Source organism: Colobus angolensis, unplaced genomic scaffold (assembly GCF_000951035.1).
Source record: "Colobus angolensis palliatus isolate OR3802 unplaced genomic scaffold, Cang.pa_1.0 Scaffold345, whole genome shotgun sequence".
Lineage (NCBI taxonomy): Eukaryota > Metazoa > Chordata > Mammalia > Primates > Cercopithecidae > Colobus > Colobus angolensis.
This window is the reverse complement of record NW_012116766.1, coordinates 2,543,962-2,566,912: the sequence shown is the minus strand read 5'-3', so window position 1 is coordinate 2,566,912 and position 22,951 is coordinate 2,543,962. Positions and strand designations below refer to the sequence as shown.

Below are 22,951 nucleotides of genomic sequence, written 5' to 3'. Positions count from 1 at the left end.
GAAGCAACATGCCAGTTGACTAACATGGGGGGATTTTAGTCCTGTCACTGTCTGTATTTGTTTTTCTACCTACTTCATGACATCTAATTTATAAATAAACCTTACTAGCCATATAATCAGAGACAGGGTACTTAAGTCAAGCCTGTTTCTTCATGTGTAAATGGGGTTGATAACAGGATCAGGGTTGCTGTGAAGAATACATCTGCATATGTTCACAAAAACCATAGTGCAGTTCTTGGGACATGATATGTACTCAATAAATTTTATCTATTATTATTCATATAATTGATAACAAAGTTGAATAGGGCAGGTAGAGGCAGATGCCTTTGTGACATCACTCAAAATCGTTCTCCTAGGTTTAGTCATATTCATTAATAAGGGTTTCACGTAGCCTATTTCTATTTATTTTGCCCACAAAAACATATTAAGAGAACTTTGAAATGCCTTTCTCAAGCACACTATGATGTTTCTTAGATTTATTGCCTAGTATTCCTTAACCCTCAACAAAAAAAGAAAATTTTGTTTTCCTGATTTGATCTTAGTGAGCTACCCAAACAACTTTTTGCCAAGACATTTTGAATACTACCCTTATTTCTCAAGACCTAAAAATACATAATAAATAAATAAATAAAACTACTTACTAAGAGTATATGAAGTGATTTATTGATATTGTTTAGATCCATTATATACAGGTAGAAACTTTCCAAATTGTACAAAGAACCATTAAGCATGTTGATAAAGACAGTTTTATAGACAAAACAACTGGAAAATAGTTTTAACATACACAATATATAATTATGAAAAAAAAGTAGAACACATATTGTTCTACCAGATAAATCCCAAGGTTATTAAAAGTCTGCTATGCAAACCTTAAGTTGAAAAATGTGTTCAATGGAGTTACATGGTTTTAAAAAATTAGGTATAATGTAAAAATTAAGCTTTTTTTTTTTTTCTCATTGCAATTGGGAGAGGAACTGAGACAACTTTTTGCCCGAAATCTATACAGTTTGAGAAATAATTTATATGTCTAGCACAAAGAAAGAAAATTGAGAATGTTTATGGTTCTGTAAACTTTGCCTTTTATGAAATGCAAACCACATCAGTTTTAAAAATTAGAAACTGTGCAATCAGAAACAGACTGTTCCCTTTATACCTTAAGGTTCCATTGTACCTTAATTGGCTTTATACCTGAGCACCAAAGCTGAAGTTCTAAATGCCATCTCTTCCTGGAAGGTTATTCTGAAAATGAGCAAGAAATCAAAACTAGCCTATTATCATCTAGAAAATTAGGCACCAAGAAGGAGGTTATCTCCTTAGAAATGCAACATCAGTGACAGAAGTTTCAATTAATTAAGCAGCTGACAGATCTCCTTGTGAACACAACAAAGGAAATCCACATAAGAAGAGCCTCCATAAAGTCCTTTGTCTTCTACCAGGAACTGTCGGAAAACCATTTCTGGCTGTTCTCGCTGTTTTACAATTGTGAGCTAGGAAAAAAACCAAACAGTAACAGCACCTGGTTATAAACATTATTTGAAAATGTCTCAATTTTGTCTATTTCAATTTTAGCAAACATTATTGAATGTCTATTATGTGTGAGGCTATGGAGGATTATGGGAAAGTGCCTAATATCTAGAGTGGAAAGAGGCATGGACCCCGAAACCCCAAAACCCAAGACATACAATTTTAAGTGGCAAAAATGAAAACTAAGCAGAGTGTTATGGGAAAGGCTTCACAATGATAGTAACTGTCACCTGAGCCTTAAAGGATAGGGGTAGGGCTAGGGAGTATCCCATACTGGAATACATGTACCATGTACCAGAGATACAATTATGGCTGGCATGTAAATTATCACAGGCTTCTAAAAGGGACAAATTATCATAATAATGAGTTTGGGCTTCTGTAGGAAATGTGATGCAGTGAAGGTACAGAAGAATGAAATGAGACAATTAAGTATGTACAATACATTCGTGAGACAGGGACACTAGATAGGAAGTGGTTTGAAGTGTCTGGGTGGGAGATGATCAGGTTCTGAATTAGAGCAATGGAGGTGGAAAGGGGGTGGATTGGAGAGATGCTAGAGAGGTTAACATGCAGGGAAAATTGGGAGAACTTCTGTTCTTTGCTCATCATGATTCTCTAGACCTGTGTTGTCCAGTACAACAGCCAGCCACACATACTATTGAGCACTTAAAATGTGGCTCATCCAAATTGAGATGTACTGTAAATACAAGACACACAATGGGCCGGGCGCGGTGGCTCAAGCCTGTAATCCCAGCACTTTGGGAGGCCAAGACGGGTGGATCACGAGGTCAGGAGTTTGAGACCATCCTGGCTAACACGGTGAAACCCCGTCTCTACTAAAAATACAAAAAACTAGCCGGGCGAGGTGGCGGGCGCCTGTAGTCCCAGCTACTCAGGAGGCTGAGGCAGGAGAATGGCGGAAACCCGGGAGGCGGAGCTTGCAGTGAGCTGAGATCCGGCCACTGCACTCCAGCCTGGGCGACAGAGCGAGACTCCGTCTCAAAAAAAAAAAAAAAAAAAAAAAGACACACAATGGATTTCTAGACTTAGTATGAAAAATAAAATGTAAAAATATCTCAATAATTGATGATACAGATTGCATTAGAAATTGTATTTTGGATATACTGGGTTAAATTAATTATTTAAATGAATTTTTTCTTTTTAAATGTGGTCATCAGAAAACATAGAATTGCATATGCATTTGCATTACTGGAGAGTGCCGCTCTAGAAGAAGCCCAGAGGGAAGAAGCCCAGAAGAGAGCCAGTTTTGTCATGAACACTTTGAGCCCTTCTTTCTACACCTGTATTCCTATTTGAGGAAGTCAAGGCAGATGATCTGAATGGTCAGAATTTCATATTTATTGCGCCACAAGTGGGGTTAACTGATCTATACATGCACAACAGTGCCTCTCCACCTGCCTCCTATATAATTAAGAGGAGCCAGGGTACTTCTCACTTCTTCCTCTCAGGAGGTAAACCCACCAGAAAGGCCTGCAATAGGGAAGCACATGCAGTTAGCCCCTTCACCAGCTGCAGTGGGGAAGGTATGTGCAATTTTGGCTAGGAGGGCAAGGCCCTCCCTACTTTTGCATTCTATGCTTTTTAGTTATCAAGTAGAATAATTCTGTCACCACCACTTGCTTTTTTCTTTTATAACATTTTGGCCTGGATCCAAGTCTGTTAAGTTTTAAATTGCCCCTGACCTAGTAAAAATAATACATAAGAACAACTGCTGCTGCCGCAACTCAGCTAATTCCATGTGGATGCAGATATGTGTGATGCCTTGGCTTTTGGATGTCAGCTCTAGGTACTGGGAGTTGGCACTGGAATAGCTGTGTGCATAGGCAGATTCCACTCCTACACGCTCCGAAGTTTAAGATTTGCCTCCTGATGAACCTGAAGTCAAGATTCTTTTCATTTTATGTTTTATCCACCCTCTCCCACATGCCACTACAACTTCACTATTGTCCATGATTGGTAGGGGCAGTGTGGGTCTAGCCTCTGACACAACTCAGGCTGAGACTGGGCAGGATAAGACACTGAAGGAGGAAAAACTTGAAGTTCCAATTTCTTTAGAATTTACTATCTTTATGGAAATTAATAGAAATAAGTTCAGGTTGCTCATCTGAAGTATTTTCTATTGCTACCATTCACTTGGGTTTGTTTTCGTTTTTGTTTTTGTGTGGTGCTCATTGTACAACTTCCTCTGACAAAGTGTCTGGCTATGAGCTGAGGTGGTAAGTAGAACAGGGACTGGATTTCAGCCTTGGGAGAAACTTAACTTTAAACTATAGTGATTAATATCCTACCCCACCATTTGACTATCTACAGGTGTCTGGATGACACAGAAAGTATAGTGGAAGGTCTCAGGGGAGTGGAGTCATGGAAGTGGTGTTGGCCTGTCTTGACACAGTGATGGTCTCTTCAAGGGGCACACCCACACCAATAAAAGGAAAGCATGCTGGTACGGATTGGCAGATCCGTCCTTATGTCCCCACTTTACATTTCTGAAGGGGGGGATGGCCCTATAGAGTAGGAGGAGAACATTAAAATAATCACTGCTTATCACCTCCTTGCTTCTTGTGTGCCCTCTCCAAGGGAAGACTGGCTAACTCTGAATGTGACATTCTCTGGGTCACCTTACCAGAGGTCTTATAGAATTAATGTGCTTCAAAAGCCAATCTCATCCTTCATTGGCTGACTCACAGGGAATCGCTAAAGCATGGCAGTGATTAGGAAGGCCCAGGTAGAACATGTTCAGCGAGAAAAGAGCCATGGTACAACCTTCGGGGAATACCAACTCTTAAGTGGCAGATGAATGAAGAGAAGCCAATGAAAAAGAGTCACTGAGAAAGAAGAAATCAGAAAGAAGAATCAGGAGCAGGAGATGTTTTAAAAGCTGACAGGAGAGCATTTGAGTTTTTAAAATCAAAGATCACTTCATAAAAACATAGGGTGTGCATTTTACATGTTTAATGAAATTTTTAACACTTGAATAAAGGGAAAAATAAAATCGTTTTCTTACCTTCATTGAATATGGCCTCTTTTGTTGGATAATACCCATTATCATTCTGAGTTGTTGAGAGTATGGGTTTCCCACTTCAGGCAGCAATGTCTTAAATTTAAGAAAATCAAAGTTTTAGTACAGTTTATAACATTTAGGTAGAAGTAGCAATATGAGATTATCATAATGTTACAAACATCCTTGTAAAACCATGTACTTGAATACTGGTGTGGTTCATTACTTGAAAACCAAAACTGTGGGGGAAATGCAGTAAAAATTATTATTGGCACCCATTACCATAAATGACAGAAGACAATTATTTCTGTCTTTTGAAAAAAACTCTTCCTCTGGAATTTGACACATGCACATCACTGAAGTGACACAGCACAGACACAGTCAGCCCTCTGTATCCATGGGTTCTGCATCCATGGATTCAACCAACCACAGACAAAAATATTTGTAAAAAATGCATCTGTACTGAAAAGGCATGGATATTGGTTTTTTTTTTTTGTCATTATGCTATAAACAATATAGTTCAACAAGTATTTACATAGCATTTTACATTGTATTAGGTGTTACAAGTAATCTTTTTTTTTTTTAATAGAGGGTCTCACTATGTTGCCTAGGCTGGTCTCGAACGCCTGAGCTCAAGCAATCTTCCCTCGTCAGCCTCCCAAAGTTCTGGGATTATAGGCGTGAGCCACTGTGCCCAGCTGGTGTTATAAGTAATGTAGAGATGATTTAAAATATATGGGGGTATATGCACAAGTTATATGCAAATACCATGCCATTTTATATCAGGAACTTCAACATCTGTGGATTTTAGTATCTATAGACAGTTCTGGAACCAATTCCCCATGGATACCAAGAGACAATAGTATATGTTTTATGCAAACAACTTCCTGTGAAAGTTTGATCCCTTTTCAAGATTCAAGGCTATGTTGTGAGAGAAAAGAATGTACTTTATTCCTTCAGTGGATGGAAAATTCCATCCAAGTACTACTGTTCCAGCATTAAAACAAACTACCAAATGTTGATTTCTCAAAGGGAATGCAGCCTCTTAGATATCCCGGAAATCTGGTTAGTGGTCTACAAGCCAATCCAGCTGCACATGGCATCCAGGAGATATGAAGGATTTTGACTTACATTTCTTCCATTAAGACAGAGTAAAATGCTAATGTTTGCTTCTCAGCAAGAAGATGCCAAGAGCCAATGCATCATCATGAGTTAGCCAGAGAAGATGTGAGTTTGAATGTTTCACCATAAACCTCAAGTGTCAGGAAAAGTTTATGGTCAATATTTTTCACAGGAGTAAGGAAAACAAAAAATTCATTATTTATATTCACACTCCCATCCCCTATATGCATTATGTGGCATATTATGGTAGATCTATTTATTCAACAAACAACATAAGTATTCTTCATGTATATGTTTTAAAGTGCCAACTGCCTCTAAAAAGAAAGTAGCTTACATTTGGTTTTTAACTTTGTTTCATTTTGTTGATGAAAGTCAAGGAAATACCGGTATGCTGATATAAGCGCAGACCTACCAATCTGCTGCCTTGTGATAGAGACGCTGGCTATTTCCTGTGGATGTTCAGTTCAGCAACTATGCATTCAGCATTTACTATGTCAGTATCTTACAAGAGGAAGCTTCCTTAACTTTTATATAAAAATTTTTCATAGTTCTTTGCCTATTGAATTTTTTAAATTGCATTTATAATCATTTCTTAATTTCAAACATATGCAGATATCAATTTCCAAATCTTCATCTTAAAACCAATCTCTAACTGGAATATGGATACCCTTGAATTCTCTTAAAAATACACTTTTGACATTCCTAATGAATATGCAGCTCTCTAAACTGATCACCTGTCATGGCCTTGAATTTTAATCCTGCCTCTTTCTGCAAGATGCTATATATATTGATACACCGTACTTCATACACTTGGGTTCAACAACTAGACTTAAGCCATCTTGCCACAACATAAGTGAGGCTTCAGGAAACTATCTGCTGAGCTCTACTGGAATCCACTATCAGAGTCAGACAACAGCCATCTGGCAGTGATGCTCACACAACAATGGTCTACAAATAAGGTTTGCAATAAATGTTGACTCTTGTACAAATTATAAGCTGGGTTTTCTAAGATACTTTAAAATGGTCATTTGTATTAATTTAACATCATACTCACAATTTCTTTTGTTATTGCAACAAAGGGGTGTATAGTCTGTTTTTATGGAATTATTATTTGTTAACTCAGTAATCTGATTTAGTCTGTAGCCAAACACCTATGAAAGATTTCTACATTCTCTTAAGTATGCGGTTCAGCACCAGAGGTGAGTCCAGAGCATAAGAACTGAATTCAGTTCCCACCTCTGCCATTTTATTACCTGAAGGAACTTGTCTCCAAGCCTCAACTGATTCCTCTGTAAAATGTTGAGATCATATCCATCTCACTAATTTGTTACGACAATTAACTGAAATGGTATATTTAAGTATTTAGAGTACAGAGACTGGCACATAGTTAATGATCTGGAAGTATTAGCATTGTCTATTAAAGTCACATATTTTAGTTATTTGAAAGTATACAAATAACCTTATACAAGCTAATTGATATTGATCAAAACATGAAATTCTTTCATATACAGAAATATATGCCTTATTATTTTTCTTTCTATAATATTTCACTGCACATAAATAAAAACACTTGTGGTAATATGAAAAATATCAATTTTGAAAAAAGTTTCAAAATTGATATTTTTCATATTACCACAAAAGCAATGAAAAAAATACTTACCATATCTGTGTTGATATGTGCAAAAGATGGCACATTAAATATTCCTTGGATCAGTTCTGGTGGGCTGCTTACTCCCAACCATAGGAACATGTGTAGGCCATTAGCCAGTAAGAATATTCCTTCTTCTGAAAGACGGGACTCAGAGCAACGAACAGCAGCAGGTAACATTGTACTCTTGACATCTAACGTGTGCTGGGCAGGCACAGACAAGAGAGTTAGAAACTCCTTTCTTCCCCTTCCTTTCCCTCCTTCCTCTCTCTTTTCCTTTCCTTTTTTCTCCCCCCACTCCCTCAGTGCATATTTAGTGAGTATCTATTATGTGCTAGACTTTATTCCAGTCATTAGACAATAATCCCCACCTTGTGCAGCAAATGGTTTTGTGCAGGAAGAGACAACACATAAAATAAGTAAAATATACAGAATATAGATGGTGTTAAGAGTTATGAAGAAAAGATGCAGGAAAGTGGGATGGGGTGTGTCGCTGGTAAAGGTGGGGACAATTTTAACTAGGGTAGTACAGGGAGCCCAAGAACTCTTAAGAAGGTAACCTGAGGAGGTAAGAGAAGGAGCCATGGGGACAACTAGAGAAGACCATTTCAGATGGAAGGAAAAGCTAGTGCACAGGTCCTAAAGCAAGGGCGCGACTGGAGTGCTTGAAGATCAGCACGAAGCCCAGCGTGGCTGAAGTGGGATGGGGAAAGGGAGAGTAACAGAAGATTTCTAAAAGGGAGGGGAGGGGAGGACACACAGCACTGGGCCAGGATGGTAGGAACTTTGGCTTTTACAGAGATGAGAAATCCTGGAGTGTTTTGAGTGGAGGAGTGATACGAGCTGACAAATTTTTTTTTTTTTTGAGACAGAGTCTTGCTGTGTCGCCCAGGCTGGAGGCACTATCTCAGCTCACTGCAACCTCCACCACCCTGGTTCAAGCAATTCCCCTGCTCAGCCCCCGCGAGTAGCTAGCATTACAGGTGCATGCCACCATGCCTGGCTAATTTTTTTGTATTTTTAGTAGAGACGGGGTTTCACCATGTTGGCCAGAATGGTCTCAAACTCCTGACCTCAGGCAATCCGCCCGCCTTGGCCTCCCAAAGTGCTGGGATTACAGACGTGAGCCACTGCACCCAGCCAGAGCTGATAATTATTTTAACAGGATGCCCTAACTTCTGTGCTGAAAACAGACTGAAGGGAATGCAGAACTCCTCAGATTCCCTCCCCTCACCATAATGAGCACATACTGATGCACATAAGCAACTTGCAGAAAGAGCCCCTGCTCGAAATCCCACACCATATATTTTGAAGGCATTTGTGACTTTAACTTTCCTGTTAAGAACAACATGTTTCAGATATAACATATGGGAAAGCACAAAATATGATTCCCTTCCAGCCTCCTCTAGGAAATGCACCACCCCAGCATGCTTACTATGGGCAGAAGTTGTGGGTAGAAGAAAAGCTGAGAGTCAGCCACACCCATGGCCATGACCAGCTGTCTCTGGTATGCTCGTTCATCGGTTGAGATCTCTGGTCTGCTGAGTAGCACACAGTTTTTCAACAAGCAATTCATGTACACTGGCAATACTTTCATGGAATCTGGTAGAATAAGCTGAAAAAGACAATTTTTTGTTTCATATGCTTGATCTTTACTGAGAACAATCCCCTGAGCTTCATCTGTAAGACTGAAACATCATTTGCTTTTGAACTTGTAAGGATGTAAGGATTAACTGGTAAACCATGTAAAGCACCCAGAGCACACAGTAACTGGCAGAGAGTGGGCATTCAAAGAGCAGCAGTTGTTTTTTATTTTATCTAGTGCTGCAGCAGCCTGGTGTAGATGTTATCAGCACTACCCACTCACTGCTTAGGATGCAGTCCCAGCTCTGTCTTTTAGCAGGTGTGAGACCCTGGGCAAATTACTTACCTTGTCTTTTTCTCAGTTTTTTTTTTTTTTTTTTAGCTGAATATGGAATAGTATATCTACTTCATGATAATTGAGTTATGCGAATTAAATGATCTATAAAGCACAATAGTGCCTAGCACATAGGATGTACCAATATATGTATGTTTAGATGTACACATATGTTTAATAAAATGTTTTAAAAAGTTATTTCCTAACCTATGTTTCCACTTCAAGAATAGCATTTCTAACTGCCCACAGGATATCTCTTCCTTTATGCTTTTTATGCATCTTAAACTCATCAAACAAATATTAAATGCCATTGTGTCATAGGTTCTGTACAAAATGTCAAGGATATAAAAAGGAATAAGGCATAGTCCATGTTGTAAGATGCTTGAAGTTCGCTGGGGATAGACATATAAATACATAAAACATAATAAAGAGATTGCAGTATTATAGATTAAAAAAGGAAATGCTTCATGCATTTAGATATGTCACTACCGAATGATAACCTGCAAAATCAAACTCCTACAATTCCACAAACATGTTCTTCCTCCCATGTTTCCTATTCAGTGTAGAACTTCCAGATGAACCCTAATTCATTTATTTCTTTACCCTCAATTAATAAACAAATCCTTTTAATTCCACCTTCATAATCTACCTGTACCATCTCTCCATCCTCACTTTGGCTCACATGACCTCATTCTAACTGCCCCAAAGTATATGCCCTTGTGAGATACTACAACCTAACACAATGCAGCAATTCTAGGAACACAACCTGATGATTTAAGAAATTATAGATAATGTCCTGATAATGTCCTATATTGTTTAACTTTATCCTTAATCAATATTGTAAGAATAGCTAATAATCAAGTTTGACTGATCTGAGTGTCACTTCCTTCCACTTAATAGCACAAGTCAGTGAACAAGGACATATCCAAAAGAAAAATTATACATACGAGATAATAATAACTTGCAAACAGATAAATGAAATATCTGATCTATAACCAAATGGTTTCTTTTTAGCTTTCTCTTTTTTTTATTATTTTTATTTTTTGAGATGGAGTCTCACTCTGTCACCCAGGCTGGAGTGCAGCAGCACAATCTTGGCTCACTGCAACCTCACCTCCTAAGTTCACGTGATTCTCCTGCCTCAGCCTCCTGAGTAGCTGGGATTACAGGCATGCACCACCACCCCTGGCTAACTTTTGTTTATTTAGTAGAGATGGGATTTCGCCATGTTGGCCAGGCTGGTCTCGAACTCCTGATCTCGAGCAATCCGCCCGCCTCAGCCTCCCAAACTGCTGGGATTACAGGCATGAACCATCATCCCTGGCTTAGCTTTCTATCTTAATGATTAAAATGGATATACAGTTATCAGAATCCACACTGAAAAGAAAATGTCCCTGAGGGCTCTGTTAGAATTTATTCTGCAACTTAAATTTATATCATAAGTGTCTTCTCATGATGTACTAAGTAAGGAATGTGTGGGATAGAACTTTCTAACTGGCTCAGGCAGACATATTTCAGAATGATTCCACTTTGCAGTTTGTTTCCCCTATCGACTTCTAATCTCCTTTCAAAGAACCAAGGACAGTTAAATGTATGTTTATTCTTTTTTTTTTTTTGAGACCGAGTCTCGCTCTGTCGCCCAGGCTGGAGTGCAGTGGCCGGATCTTGGCTCACTGCAAGCTCCGCCTCCCGGGTTCACGCCATTCTCCTGCCTCAGCCTCCCCAGTAGCTGGGACTACAGACACCCGCCACGTCGCCCGGCTAGATTTTTGTATTTTTTTAGTAGAGACGGGGTTTCACCATGTTAGCCAGGATGGTCTCGATCTCCTGACCTCGTGATCCACCCGTCTCGGCATCCCAAAGTGCTGGGATTACAGGCTTGAGCCACCATGCCCCATCTAAATGTATGTTTACTCTTAAAAGTAGAACACTCTCTTCTTCTAATTTTTTCTCTAGCATAATATATCTTCACTTAACATTTGGTACTGGATTACTTTCTCAGCCAAGGAAAACTATGATAAAAAGATGTAGGAACCAGATCACGGTCATATTCCAGAGCCATGTGGCCCCGATGCTATTTCTGATCTAGTTACTAGTTAGGCATTTTACATGTTATAAAGATCAAGGGTCAAGAATGTTCTTAGATTCCTGTATAAGGCATGTCCGTTTGGTTTTAAAATATCAGATTGAAATTTCACTGGTTGCTTCTAATTAATGAGGTCATATTAAACGAGTTCAGAAATCTGTGATCCTAAATACCACAAAGGGGTGAGGTTGGCCCACAATGACACTACTACGACTAAAAAGTCTAATCAGAGGAGGTTGGACTGTAGGAGGCAGAGGGAAGAAAAACAGGTGGTAAATGAGAAGGAAAATCTAATCATGAAAACAAAAAAAAAATGGAGTTAAAGAATGAAAGAAAACAAGAAGACAGTCTTATTCAATGTTCTAGAGGTGAGAAAGAAAATGTGGCCACGGATTACCACTATAAAATCTTCCTACCCCACTGACCCCCTCCACAAATAACTAAATTATTCTTTGGGAGTAAGGTATGAGAGTGAGGTAGGAGCAGTAATTCATGTAAGTTGAGCTTGCTTGAATTTGGAAAATTCTTTTCTTCTTTAGGTTTTGAAGTGACAGAAGTGGTAATGAGGTTTTTTTTGTTTTGTTTTGTTTTGTTTTTGAAAAGCTTATTTTGCAGTTAAGGTCATTTGACTCGCCTTTTGAAATCAACGCACTCCCATATGATATATATTTAAGCTCAGAACAGTGAGCTATTAGATTTACTAAAAAGAATCTACATTGCTTATGTAAGCCTTATAAGCCTTAAAGTTTGCTCTTTTTTTGTTTGTTTTTTAAAGATACAGGGTCTCACTTTGTCATCCAGGCTAGAGTATGGTGGCACAATCATACCTTGCTGCATCCTCGAGCTCCTGGGCTCCAGGGATCCTCTTGCCTCAGCCTCCTGAGTGGCTGGGATTATAGGCATGTACCACTACACCTGGATAAGTTTTTATTTTTAGTAGAGGTGGAGGTTTTGATATGTTGCCCAGGCTAGCCTTCAACTGCTGGCCTCAAGCAATCCTCCTGTCTTGGCCTCCCAAAGTGCTGGGATTACAGGTGTGAGCCACTGCACCCAGCCTAATTTATCTTGTTTCTAGTTTCTAGTTATATGTCTTTTTTTTTTTTTTGCCCAGGCTGGAGTGGAGTAGCATGATCTTGGCTCACTGCAATGTCCGCCTCCTGGGTTCAAGCTATTCTCCTGCCACAGTCTCCTGAGTAGCTGGGATTAGAGGTCCGCGCCACGATGCCCAGCTAATTTTTTGTAGTTTTAGTAGATGTGGGGTTTCACCATGTTGCCCAGGCGGGTCTTCAACTCCTGACCTCAAGTGATCCACCTGCCTTGGCCTCTCAAAGCGTTGGGATTACAGGCATCAGCCACCATGCCCAGCCATATGTCTTAACCCAGCATCTATCATATGATCCTCAGAGTGACAGTTTCCTTAGATTTTGTACCCTAATTGCCTTCTCTTGCTGCAGCCTAGTTTTGGCTCCAGCAATTCAGTAAAAGCAGTTCTACTGAGGTCCAGTATCACATAATCCAAATAGCTCCTTGATGGTCTTGCTTGGGTCAAGGAAACTTTGGGCTCTATGGTAAAATATTGGAATTCCTTTAGGAATCTCTCCATCTTCATAGATACTATTTTTCACAAGTGAACTGTAGGAAAGTACTAAGTTTACAGTTAGATTTTCTGAACAGAACATTAAGTCCAACTATTCTATGTTTTCAGACAATAGTGTTTTAGAATCTCCACATTTTCTAGACTCCATGATGGTTAATCATAAGGTACTTAAGTTACATTATTTTTTTAAAACATACCATTGGTTGAAAGGCACACTTGAAAAGTGCTAATGGAAATACCTTATTATAAGAACAGGAATAATCTCTATCAACTTATTCAGAGAAAATTTAACATCATAATGTTTTTACTCCAGAAATAATTTAATTTTGCAAACAGGTTATCCAGTGGTAGAGACAATGCTTTTAACTTTTAAACCAGAATAAAATGACAGGTTTTATTTTCTTCCATAAATAGGCAATAAGTTTGTTTTTAACTTAAGGTCTTTGAATCCAGTTGTTTCAAAGTTAACAAATGAATGTCCAGAGAGGACACTAACTATATCTGCACTGCTTCAACTAATGCTTCTGAAGTGTGAGATACTCCAGAAACAGAACCATGTTTCCGTAGCTCTAAGACAAACAGTAAAATGAGGTCACTGTTTACAGTGCTCATGACTGGACTACCTTCTGGCTAGACTCCAGGTGTACCTGGTGGGTTTTGTGTAACTTGAACAAGCATGCTATGAAATTGTACTGATATCTGAGTTGACTAAAATGGCAAATCTTCGGAATAATAAAGAAGACTGAATACTCATATAGATTCAGGAGTTGCTTATATGATTATCAACACAGGAGATAAAAGAATGGATGACTAATTTAATCACTTTGGACAGCGTGGAAAGGAACTTTTATGAAAAGTCCATCTGGTAAATGTGTTTGTTTTGTTTTCCTTCTTTGCCCAGATTGCACATTTGGGCCCAAAATTTATCTGTATTCTTTTCTGCTGAGGATTTACTTTTAGGTGGGGCTTCCGATGTCCTCTCAGCACTCACTTTTGACAATGAATGAACTAGAAAATTTTCCCATCTGTTGCTGTTTTAGTTGAAAGTCTATATTCACATATTTGATACACAGCTATAAAAATGCCATCTAACTTTTATTGACATAGAGAAGAATGTGAACGAGAGAGCAAATGCAAAAATAAACGTGGACTTGAGGTTCTGCTTTTCCTTTTATAGGAGAGAGACTAAATGAGGTTTATTCAAAGAATCTTCTAAAATTTCAAATTACTAAATGATGGAGTCAATTCTTTGAAAAGTCTTCACACCTATTAATAACTTTCAAATGTAAAGAATTCCAGTATTTATATTAATAAATTCTATTTGTTTATAAAATATGTTATTACTGCCATCAGCTCATGTCAACTTTGTCAATATGCCTAAAATACATTTAAGCATACACATTTTATAACAAAATATCCATCTCTGGATACAAAAGAGAATCCTGTTTATATTAGGACACTTCTTACATATAACATTCTTTTGTTTATACATACCGTAGTGACTGTCAACTAAATATGTACATCCATTTTTTTTGTTCAAATTTTTAAATGTTGGCTATAAAAAAAAAACCCACAGCCCCCCAAATTGCATTCTTAATCTTCTCAGCTACATGGTTTACTATAACAGCATCGAAGTGCCTGCAGCATCATAAGCCTTCAATAGCTACGTGCTGAAGAAATGAGTAGTCGTTTGTAACACTTTAACAGCTATGTACAATAGGTGCTCACCTGGCTTGCTGCAGAAGGACTCGCACAGTTCTTCCGGTAACACGCCAACATATGGGCAGTCTGATTAACTAGAATTTCCCGGATGACCTTCAAAGGCTGGTGGAGAACTGCTTTAAAAGCTATGTGCACAAAACAATGAAAAGGACATGAGTTTTAGCTCAGACACTGATCTCTTCAAATAATCAAATAAAACAGAACAAGTTGCTATTATCTTCAGACCACCCAGCAAGAATAATAGCATTTAAATCTGTTCAAGTCATTTGCTAATGGTCTCCTCTTGACTAAATATGATGATCTAACTAATGGAGAACACTGGTCTACCTACAGCAAAAGGTTATATTGGCCAGATTTATCTTCAGAATATTAGAATTGTACACACAGAAAAAAAAGACAGGCCAGTTAGTCGTTTTTTGATGTCCTGAATTCTTACAGGCTGGATTGCCATGTTTTCCAAACCTTAGTGTAGAATTTCTCAAGGAAAGCCAAAGAAAATTCCACCTTGGGCCCATTCTATTTCATAGTTATCATGGTATGGATAAGCAAGTTGAGTCTAACATTAGAGATGGTCTCCGCCCATTAACCCAATGTGTCAGACGGCATGATCACATACCATAAGGGTCTAAGCATAGTATTTCTAAATTTCAACTCAGACTGCCACTCTACGAGTTAACTTTAAGTAAGTCTGTATAGCCTGGCCCTGAACTGAGTTATCTCACTTATTAATTTAGAGTTAGGAATGCTGACTATTCTCTCTCAACCTTTGCTTTTATTAGTTCTGAATTTACCCACCAAAAGTTTGCAAAACTACAGTGCTTTTCAGCTACTGACATATCTTGACTGATTTACTAAGCAAGGTTTACTGAACCTCAGGATTGGCAGTGTTACCTGACTTGGCAAAGAAGTTGATAAGAGCATCTGTCTCACAGCTCTTATAAAGATCAGCTAGCTGGGAGCTGCAGTTTAAGCCAAGATTGTGAATCCGAAGTCTTCTTTGACCACTGATTGTTGTGTAAAGCACAGCACACTGTAGAAGCAACATTGAGGTCACATGTTTTTCTGATTAACATATCCACCCAAGCTAGCTTGATCTTATTTGCATTTACAAAACACTGTGTACAGATAGATAAAAGACCTCTAACTATTTTTCCACAGTTTTTTTTTTCTATTATTGATAAAGAATGAACAACAGGAAGTATGGGAGAATAATGATCCATTCATTTGCTGGATTTCAATGTAGCACTTCACTGGTTTAAATTGTTGAGTGATTCACATGTAAATATCTATTCACATTTCTACAACTAGTCTGCATTCTTCATAGCTCATGTTTTATTACCAGAGATCCAGGTCCCGAAACAATATCTCCAGGTGCTCAGAGCCCTACTCAAGGCTCAGTGTCTTAAAAACATACAACTAGCTTTCACAATGGACTTAGATCTTATGCTGATGATATACATTTGAAGAATGCATAGATAGAAGCACTTCCCCAAATATCTGTGATTAAAAAATACTTTCATTAAAAGTTCTTCCTCAACCTAATGCCAGCCTCTCTTCATCCTTTAAAGATGATGCTAATGTTTGAAAACTATGACCATGTATAGCTCATGGTCATAGTTTTTCTTGTTTTAATTCAAAGTCTCCATGGCTTCTAGTTAGTTTCACTTTAAACAAAGCCAAATCCTATTCCACTTGCTTATAATATGACAATGTGCTTAACATGGTATTATGGGCTGAACTGTGGCTCCTCAAATGTCCTAACCCCCTAGTATCTAAGTATTTGGAGATGAGGTCTTTAAAGTAGTAAATTAATTAAAACGAGTTCATTAGAGTGCACCCTAATTCATTATGACTGGTGTCCTCAAAGAGGAAAAACTTTGGGTATAGACATGTAACAGAAGGAAGATGATGTGAAGACACAGGGAGAAGAAAACCATCTACAAACCAAGGACAGGGGCCTGGAACAGATCCTTCCCTCTAGGCCCTCAAAAACCTTGATCTTGGAATTCCAGCCTCCAGAACTGTGAGAAAATAAATCTCTGTTGTTTACGCTGCTCACTCTATAGAAGCCCTAGCAAATTAATATACATATGGTAGACGTAAATAAGTGCTGAAGGCTAACAGAAATGAATCCTGTTGGAAGTCAGTTTGCTAACACCTGTGATACTTACCACAAGTTTGCTGGACTTGCATGCAATGACACATAATTGTCACTTCATGTAAGTAGCAAATATGAATGAGTACGGAGAATCCTCACAACTGAGTGCTTTAATCTACTGACTTTTGACTTTGGAGAAAGACAGCTGAGTTTTTTATGAAGAGACTAACACATTTGATGGTATTTCAGTCTCCCCACTGATCACTGTCGGCAACAAACTAAAAAACGAAAGATGGGAATAAACTGTCAGTCACCTGGATTAAGGCTCCAGTGTCTTCACTGAGTTTGTCATCGTGCTTGAACTCCACGGTCACTGCCTTGTCACAATCGATGGCAGCCATTTCTACATCGGTGGTGTTGTTCATCAAGATTCCACCAAAGAAATCAGTGGCTCTGAAACCTAAAACGGGAAAAAGGGAAATTTTGTTTCTCTTTATTTTACTGTTATTTTCTTTGTTGGCCTGTTATTAATTTGAAAAAGAAACAATTATACAAGAGAGACTTGAAGAATTGTATAAATGATAATTACCTGTGCTGGTACGAACCCTCATAATAGCATCAAAGCCTATTTTCTTTTCAATATCATTTCTGAGGTCGTTCAAAAATTGTTGTCTATCCAAGTGCATCTAAAAAATAAAGTCTGATCAATGTCCACCAGATGGCAGTAAAATACTTAAAATAACAGTTCTCATTTTAATCCTGAGTTAAAATAAGTATTTTTTAAATCCTGATTTGGCATGTTTTTGTATATATCTTATGCTTCTTTGGTTAAAGAAAATATAGCATCTTTGGAGAGTGTTTCTTAACTTTTGAAACTACAATCTCATCTATTATTTTCTTTCATTTTAACATCTGTATAAGAAAATCGGTTATTAATTGCAAATGGGAAAATTAAGAGAGCATAAGTGATCCACTCAGTGGCTTAGGGTTAGAGACAAGGTTAAGATCCAATGTATAATACTCGTTTAATGAGGCTGGGGAAAGGCCTTGCAATTGGGGTTTTTTAAAACTCTGACCACATTCAGAGCTTTGTGAACCTATGTCAGGAAAAGTAGAAACCCTTCCTGCTAGCCCTGTTAACTACTCTACAATCACCATATTTCTGAAAACTGTCCACATTCCACAACTAAGCAACATTTATATAATATGCACATGTGCACAATACTGAGCTCAGAGGTCACCCAAGAGAGTAAACAAATTAGCTGAGCTTCTAAAGCTTCTCATCTGACCTTGTCAGTGAAGCTCTTTAGGAAATTCTCACTACTATTTGACACTGACACATGCATCTCATCCCTTCCCCCCAGTCCCAAACACGAAGGGAATGAAGGAGGAAAGGAAAGAGGGAGATTACAGACACAATCTTTATAATAATCCCTGTAGTTGCCTACATACAACTGGGTGCTACCTGCACAGTTCTTGATCATCATTTTTATCTTATAATGTTATTGAGTGAAAAAGACTATTAAAGTTTGTGTTGTTGAAGATGAGAAAGAAATGCTACGGTAGGATTCAGTTTTGCAACATTTGGAGTAAATACAAACAACTGAATAGCAACATAGGCAACATTAACACTCTTTTATTATAAAACATTTTACTGCCTGTTTACATCTTATAGGCTTTTCCTCTGCTGGATTATAACATTTCTTTTTTAGTAACATTGAAGGAATCAGTAGTAATTATGAATACATTGAGGTACAAGTAAATATTCCTTATTATATCAGAAACTACATGGAGTTGGCACGTAACTCAAAAACTTGAAGAAATAGGGGGAAAAAAAAAGTAATAAGCCTGGATGATTACACTGCAGAGCACCCCCTGCCTACACATCACTTTGTACGCTGCTCTTTGAAGCCAAGTCACTGCCAGGTAGATGATCACACCAGTACATAGCAAACGACCTAGCAAGAACCCCAGTACAATTCACATATGCCAGGAAGGGAAGATGATCAAGTCCTTTTTGGAAAAGTGGGAAGAAAAAGCTATGAAATTTATCCCCCTAGCTGGAAAAGGAGCTAAAATTGATCAGCACGATAGGCTTCATGTACCTCAATAGCCAGAATGTGGGTAGAATGAGTAAGGGTTAGAATTCTGTATGATTATTAAGAGTTTATTTTCTAGAGTGTGCCTGAAAAAACATACTTTTATCGAGAAGTCTTAGAAAGAGTTGTTAAAGCTTTTTCAATTTCATGTAATTTACAATCTTTGGTCTTATCAAGTCCCTTAGTTTATAATATAAATATGTAACTAGTCTCTATTAATAATTTTATTGATGATTAATAAAAATAGATGACTAACATTCGTCCTTTATGTTGGAGAACACACCTTCCCAGCCCACGCTTCCGTGTCTGCCCAGCCACACACGTCAGAGGCACACCCCGGCCCCTCCTCCTCAGGTGAGGGGGAGTGACTCATCTGATTAATAAATTTGGGAAAAGGAACTGAGTGGGCACAGCTGAGCCTCTTCTGGGTTCTCTTCATAGGAAGGCAGTTTGCCTGCAGGAGGCACATATTTTCTGTCCCTCAATACAGTATGTTTTCAAGGCACACGGATCCACAGGAGAAACTCAAATTGTGCCCACTGTATGCCTGGGTGTATAAGTTTGTCAAATTCAGGGGTGAATCAGCAAGCCCACTTGCCTGCAGACTCAGGTCCATTATAGTGCTGACATTTTGATTGTCTATTGAATCTCTCTCTCAATTCAGGCTTGGAAAAGAGAAGTGTAATGAATTGATCCCTAAAATCCCAATAATTTAAAACAAATATGCAGTCACTTTTAAAAATATTATCTTAAGTATATTTTACATAAAATATATTTTCCCCATTATGAAAGCTCATATGGATATTTAACTCTGAGGATGAATGAGCTCATTCTATCACTAAACACTTAGGAAGTACGGAATTGCTGAACCATAAATATATATGGTTCATATATATATATATACACACACACACACACACACACACACACACGCACGCACAGTCGTCTCTCGTTATCTGTGGGGGACTGGTTCCAGAACCTCCCACAGATACCAAAATCTACCAGATGCTTAAGTCCCTGACATAAAACGGCATATTTGCATATAACCTACACACACTTTACATATCCCTTAAATCACCTCTAGGTTAGTTATTTTTAAATTTTTTGTAGAGACAGGGTCTTGCTATATATATAGCCCAAGCTGATTTTGAACTCCTGGCCTCACGTGATCTTCCCACCTCAACCTCTCAAAGCACTGGGATTACAGGCATTGGGCCACTGCGCTCAGTTTACATTACTTATAATACCCAATATAATGTGAATGTTATGTAAATAATTGTTATACTACAGGGGATAATGACAAGAAAAAAGTCTGTACATATTCCGTATAATGCAATATTTTGTTCTGAGTATTTTTGATCCGAGGTTGGTTGAAGCCAAGACACAGAACTCTCCTGATAAGAAGGACCAACAGTATACCTTGTTTTCCATCTGCTCTTGAATTTATATGTGTCATCTACCAGGGAACACAGCTTTTTAAATCCATAATCTAAACAACTAAAATTAAAATGGGAGTACAAGACCAAGGTGAACAAATTGCTGGCATTTACCTGGAAATTGTTATATTTATAAAGGGTTCCTCCAGTGAGCTGAGGAACCAGCCCCAGTGAGGCCACATCCACATACTGACTAGGAAAGAGGAAGAGTGTCACAGAGCAGCCGTGAGCCACGCAGTCCTTGGCCAATGAGTCATAGACATTTGTTTGGGGCTGGAAAAGTATCTGGAAAAAAGATGCAAAAAAAAAAAAACATAATTACAAAATGTTTTTGGTTTAAATTTTAAATTTCTATTGAATTCTTATTGAATTTTCAAAATAGAGAAATAGACATTTTCCCATTAAGTGAACTGGGCTGAAGAAACACACTGTGGTCACCATCAGTGCAGTGGCCACCTGCTGAGCACCCAGTCTGTGCCAGGTCCATGCTGTGTGAACTAATTGTGTGTTCAATTTTATTTGATACTCCATCAATCCTAATGGAGCTGATACTGCAGCCCTTACTTTACAGACTTAGATGAGGCAACTTGTGTGTAGTCATGCAAGCACTAGCTGGGTCCCTAGATCCATAGCCTTATCCTTCCCACAGACGTTCCCCTACACTGTCAGAGGTTTTAGGTGAAGGCATATTTTGAGATCCCCACACCTGTGCTTCATGCCTCAGGCCTCTGCCTCCAGAGGGTATTGTCAGATGTTACAGTCTAGATTGTTCTTCCACCCTTTATCTTCAATCTGCTGTTTCCCCCACTTCCTCCATTTCTGTAATAGTCTCATCATTCAATCTCTCTTACGCTGATTATCCATGAAAAAGTTTGGGACCCTTTATTTTTTTCGATGGAGTCTCACTCTGTCACCCAGGCTAGGAGTGCAGTGGCACGATCTTGGCTCACTGCAACCTCCACTTCACGGGTTCAAGGGATTCTCCTGCCTCAGCCTCCCAAGTAGCTGGGATTACAGGCACTCGCCACCATGCCAGGCTAATTTTTGTATTTTTAGTAGAGACGGGATTTCACCATGTTGGCCAGGATGGTCTCGAACTCCTGACCTCGTAATCCACTTGCCTTGGCCTCCCAAAGTGCTGGGATTACAGGCATGAGCCATCGTGCCCGGCCTGGGGCATTATTTTAATTTACATATTTCAGACATTGGTTTTTCTAGTAATATAAAATATTTTAAGTTGTTTGTAATCCAAAATATTTCTATAATATACAATGCCCTGGACTTAATTTATGAGATTTAGTTTCTCCCCTTTTTTCTTACATGAAGAACACATTGCCTCTTTAACTCCTCTTAATAACTGACATATGGACACTCAAAGAGTAAATGTTTACAAAGTACCTTCTCTTTGTCTGTATTAACCAGTTTTTTGTCATCTCTGTTTTTGAGCTTCCCTGGTGCTTCAGCAGTTGGCAAGGAAGAATGGAAGATGAACAGCTTCCCAGGACAGTCTGCTGCCTAAAAAAAAACCCAAAAACCCACAGAAAATGCCTTGAGTAGGAACATTTTAAGAGAATCAGAAAATAAAATATAAGTTATTTCTATGAGCTAAGCACTATATTCATTTAATTTAACCCTCATAATAACCTTTGTGTCCTTGGGCAGGTACTATTCTATTTTATAGAGTAGAAAACTGAAGCTGAGAGAGGACAAGCCAAAAGTCATAAAATCTGTAAATGAAAGAGAGCCAACATTTAAAGATAGGTCTGTGTATTATGACGCTTTAAGAAAACTATTAAAATGATGTGTTACGATGAAATACTTTCTTATTTAGCCTACAGTATAGTCTTTCAGGACCAGGTAAATCCCATGATGTAAAGTAGATAGTAGAAATCCCAGGATGATGATGCAAGAGAAGCTCTTATTTCAAATCTTCAGTAAACACGGATTAAAGCTACAGTGGTATTTTGAGGAAGAATGCATAAGAACGTAGTGGTGGTGTGGCAACAGTAGACACCAGCAACCAGCTACGAGGCAGGATGCCAAAAGGAAAAGTGTGGTGGGATCAAGATTATATACCTGCAGTCTCTGGAAAGCAACAAAAAGAAGAGTCAAGCTCCACGACAGTCAAGTCAGCATTAAGAATCAAGATTTAAAATCTTATTTAAGGAGCTAAGAAGTAACCTACTAAGCAAAATTTCCTGGAATTAAGTATGATTCAATATATTGTCCTTCCAACCCCTGCCTTTCACCAAACCACACTGCACACTGCTCCAGAGCACTGCCTCTGAAGTGAAGACAATGGCTCTGATCAGATATGTGGCTTTTATCCTTAAAAATCCTGAAGAGCTGAGCACAGTAGCTCATGCTTGTAATCCCAACACCTTGGGAGGTCAATGCTGAAGGAATGCTTGAACCCAGGAGTTTGAGACCAGCCCAGGCAACATAGTGAGACTCTCGTCTCTACAAAAATAAAAAGATTAGCTGAGCATGGTGGTGCATTCTTGTAGTCTCAGCTACTCAGGAGGCTGAGGTGAGAAGATTGCTTAAGCCTAGGAGTTTGAGGCTGCAGCAAGCGATGATCGTGCCACTGCACTCCAGCCGAGGTGACAGAGCAAGATCCTGTCTCAAACAAAGGAAGGAAAGAAGGAAAGAAGGAAGGAAGGAAGGAAGGAAGGAAGGAAG

At 38.6% G+C, this 22,951-nt stretch overlaps 1 protein-coding gene across 1 annotated transcript in view; it reads right to left on the bottom strand.

Annotated features, from left to right (window-relative positions):
- Positions 1–641: 641 nt before the first annotated feature.
- The window catches only part of SEC24D (SEC24 family member D), a 109,761-nt gene continuing 87,451 nt past the window's right edge, over positions 642–22,951 (bottom strand). Inside the window, exons 15-24 of the mRNA XM_011952714.1 lie at positions 21,668–21,784; positions 20,384–20,554; positions 17,324–17,420; positions 17,049–17,194; positions 15,528–15,666; positions 14,643–14,761; positions 8,749–8,928; positions 7,326–7,517; positions 4,550–4,639; positions 642–1,487 (exon numbers count right to left, since the gene is read on the bottom strand). Of these exons, the coding sequence (XP_011808104.1) occupies positions 1,347–1,487; positions 4,550–4,639; positions 7,326–7,517; positions 8,749–8,928; positions 14,643–14,761; positions 15,528–15,666; positions 17,049–17,194; positions 17,324–17,420; positions 20,384–20,554; positions 21,668–21,784 (1,392 nt within the window). The 3' untranslated portion in view covers positions 642–1,346. The remainder of the gene's footprint in view (positions 1,488–4,549; positions 4,640–7,325; positions 7,518–8,748; positions 8,929–14,642; positions 14,762–15,527; positions 15,667–17,048; positions 17,195–17,323; positions 17,421–20,383; positions 20,555–21,667; positions 21,785–22,951) is intronic.